The sequence below is a fragment of the Lactuca virosa genome, chromosome 9 (genome assembly GCF_052849685.1).
Source record: "Lactuca virosa cultivar CGN04683 chromosome 9, Lactuca_virosa_CGN04683_v6, whole genome shotgun sequence".
NCBI lineage: Eukaryota > Viridiplantae > Streptophyta > Magnoliopsida > Asterales > Asteraceae > Lactuca > Lactuca virosa.
This window is the reverse complement of record NC_136434.1, coordinates 43,350,573-43,354,324: the sequence shown is the minus strand read 5'-3', so window position 1 is coordinate 43,354,324 and position 3,752 is coordinate 43,350,573. Positions and strand designations below refer to the sequence as shown.

General features: G+C 32.0%; 1 protein-coding gene across 1 annotated transcript; it reads right to left on the bottom strand.

Moving 5' to 3' along the window:
- Positions 1 to 811: 811 nt before the first annotated feature.
- On the bottom strand, positions 812 to 3,299 carry LOC145140560 (mitochondrial uncoupling protein 2-like). The gene is made up of 9 exons (XM_079074008.1): positions 2,910 to 3,299; positions 2,360 to 2,587; positions 2,147 to 2,225; positions 1,917 to 2,050; positions 1,714 to 1,812; positions 1,521 to 1,625; positions 1,347 to 1,421; positions 1,145 to 1,231; positions 812 to 991 (listed from the first exon to the last, which is right to left on the bottom strand). Exons 1-9 carry the CDS (start codon positions 2,988 to 2,990, stop codon positions 962 to 964), a joined length of 918 nt encoding a protein of 305 aa, XP_078930134.1. The 5' UTR covers positions 2,991 to 3,299; the 3' UTR covers positions 812 to 961.
- Between the last annotated feature and the right edge of the window lie 453 nt (positions 3,300 to 3,752).

Genomic DNA, 3,752 nt, shown 5'->3' with positions numbered 1-3,752 from the left:
TGCTACCCCTACCAACTAATTCACTCCGTCATTGTGTTTAGCTAAGTTTAAAAAAAGAAGTTTTTTTTTTTTTTATTGTTACTGGTTCCACACGAGTATAAGTTAAAATAAATGTTTAGATAGATTAATTTTTAAAAATAGTTTATAGCGGTATGAAACTGAAGATAAGTCATTTTTGATAAGTTACTAACCTCTAACTTATCAAAACTACTTATATTTATAGCTGTCCAACATATCTAAGAAATCTTTTTTTGGTCATTTTGTCAAACAGTAAAAAGGGTTTATCAACTTATAGCGTTTTGACACCGGATAAACTAATCCAAGCATTTTTTTAAAAACTTCTTTCTAATACGTTATAAACTAATAAGTTAAAAGGTGATAAACACTTCTAAATAAGCTTAGCCAAATACCCTCTTGGTTTGGTTCTAGGTTTTATAGTTTTTTATATTCTTGTTTAGATTCGGTTGTGACAAAAACGTTATTGACTAGAACACTTATCAAACTCCTATTTCCTTTGAAAAGTTTCCTTTTTTTTTTTTCATATTCATAACGGAAGCGATTGAGTTTTATATTTATAGATTCTTAAAATTGAAAAAACGTAAGTTTATATTTGGCTCATAGTGGTGTATTTATAAATTTGACTTGTTGAAATCCAGTCACACCAACATAAATGACCAACCTAGGCAACAAGAAGGCGTGTAATAAGAATTTGACTAATTAAATGTTAATCATCTGAATCATTATTATTGACTTATGTTAAATTATCTGATAAAAATTAAACAATAACGACATAATTATGACACCATAAGAATGATACAAACATCAACAATTGAAAGATGACCAAAAGTAACCAAGATTGGTCATTTCAAAAATACACACAGAAGCAGAAGCTCATCTGTATGTTCATAACTTCAAATTTTGTATATATTTTTTTGTTAAATATACAATGATGTGATAAACTTCAAACTTCCCATATGAATAATTTCTTTACCTGTCATTTGATCAAAACATAAAAATCAATTTGAATATATATATATATATATATATATATATATATATATATATATATATATATATATATATATATATATATATATATATATATATATATGTTTTACATATATAAAAAAGAACAGAATCTTACTTGCTCAAGTGTCAAAAACATTATAACATTCCACGATCCTAGCCGACCAAAATTTGGGAGGAATCCCTTATAGAATGCCAGGGCTCCCTGAATAATAATCAATCGTTCAATCAAATATCAAAATAAAAATAATAATATAATACTATAAAAGAATCAAGTAGCAAAAAAAACTTATGAACTAATAATTATCAAATAATGATACCTCAACGTTTAAGGTTTTAACCATACAATCAAGAGTGCTTTTGTAGATTGAATCTCCCATCATTCTAGACTTCACCTGTAACAATAATAAGATGCCATATCAATATTCAATTTGAAGTTGATAACTTTTTTCAAAATTTTTGAAGAAAGCCAATGAATATTATATAAATTTTACCACATCAACAGGTGAACCAATCAAAACAGCAAAAAACCCTGCACCTAAACCCGCGAGTAGATGAGTGAATATATTGTCTGTGAACCCTGGAATTTTCAAAACACTCTACAACATAGAACAAATAGAGTAAACGTTATAATTAATAAAACTTGTGACAACTTTAAATGAAATAATAATGTAAGATAAATCGGACCTGTTTGACTTGATCATAGCTAGCGAGTTCTGCAGCATTAATAATGGCATTTCTGGCAATATTTGGGCCCAAACCAGTCCAAAGTGCAACTACTCCTTCCTGTTTATGGTGTATTATGAGTATATGTAATGATAATTACTCGTATTAATTAAAGGAAAAAATAAAATGGTGATCCGAGATGTAAGGAGATTTAAGAAACTGACTTCTTTGATTATTGTGTAGTAGGCATTTAGGGCACCAGTGTAGCGACGGGGTGCGCCAGCTGGCAGTTTACCTTCAGCTTGTAATCGGACTTTCACCAGATCAGTTGGATTAGCCAATGTAATTGCTATAGCACCTGTTTCATGAATAATGGAGATACAAAATCAATCAATCCAATTAACCTCAAAACAAGTATAGAGGAAGAAGACATTGCAATTTGCAAATCATTCACCTGTAATCAAAGCAGCAACTATCTTCTGAAACAAGGAAACTTCTCCAAGAATATTACCACCAGCACAAAAAGCCTTAACCTGTATAACGAAAATCTCAGATGTAATACAGAAGCCGGTGTTTTTTGAACCATACTGGATCAGTCCTCATAGATGAAGCAGCTTATATGCCGGTTTCCATGAATCACCAAATAACCTAAATACTTGAAACTTACAGGCACATACAGACTGATCCTTAAGCCTCCATATATAAATTGGCGATGTAATCCAGGTATAATACCTTTCCAAAGTGCAAGTAAACCTTCTTCCTTGGCTATAGTAGCAACTGTACCTAAAAGACCCTTGTACTTAGCTCCACCACCACCACTACTTTCTTCTCCTGATACTGATCTCTTCTGGAGTTGAAGTCGAACTTTAGCAGTGTCTAGAGGGATTGTACATAACTGCATAAAACCAACAACACCCTGATTGTAACTCATCTTCAAAAAAAAAACGATGATACTTATTTTTCTATTACATTTATCAAGCAGCAGCATCATAAACGCATAGACATACATATCATCCATGGAAATTGATACACATTCAAAAATTACGCTGCTCCTTGCAGAATTACCGAAATTTAAACCCTAACACTGCCAGTTCCGAGAGTGGATTTCCTAAATCTAGTAGAAACAAAATAATTTATATTGCAATGTGATTAAAATTGTGAAAGTGAGGATGTATGTGGTTGTGTAGATGGAAAAAAGTAAGGTAATGAGGATAAACCTCTGCAAAACAAGCAGCGAATGCGCTGCAGATGAAGGTTTCCGCAAAGGAGATCTCAGTGCGATGGCTGAGATCCGCCATAATTGGAAAGATGAAATTGAACGCTGATGAGTGTATTGATCGATTGAGAAGTGAATCTCCCTTCTTTCATTTATTGTGGCGTGAAATAGGAGCGGTGGTGGTTGTCGACGTTCAGGAACTGTAGAAGTGTACTTCAATTCAAGTACGAAGTATATTAATTGCGCTGTATTTGTAGGTCATTGATACTTGTTCTGCTTCTCCATTTTTACTGGGGATATTGAATTTGTGATTTCTCGTTTTGGCTTTTTTGGGAGAATTTTATAATGCAGATAGTCTCGTGTCAATATCCCGATCCACAATGCGAGGAGACGATGGATCTCACGCTTCTGATTTGCTACTTTTCGTATGTATCAAAATATATATATTAATAAAGGTCCACTAAAAAGGAAAATTCTGGCTAAAAAGAGTATAATTGTATCATTTGTTTGCTTTTTTTAAGTAATAAAATAATAAATCTTAGATAACATAAAAATAGTATGATTTGCAAAAATAAATTTCAAAAAAAATGTCTTGATGACTTATTTATCTAATCAAGTTTTGATTTATTTTTCGGACATTTTTATTAAATACTGCAAAAATGAATGTTTGGTTTGTTTTCAGGTGTTTTTTGTGGATTATGTTGTTTTTGTATGTGAATCTCATATTTTCCGGGTCTCTATGAAGGTCTCGAGCCCGACGATGCAAAGAATATTCGAAACTTCGTACCTGAAACAAGGTTGTAGAACTCGTTACTCGGTACCTGTTCGGCCGACTACCGAGTAG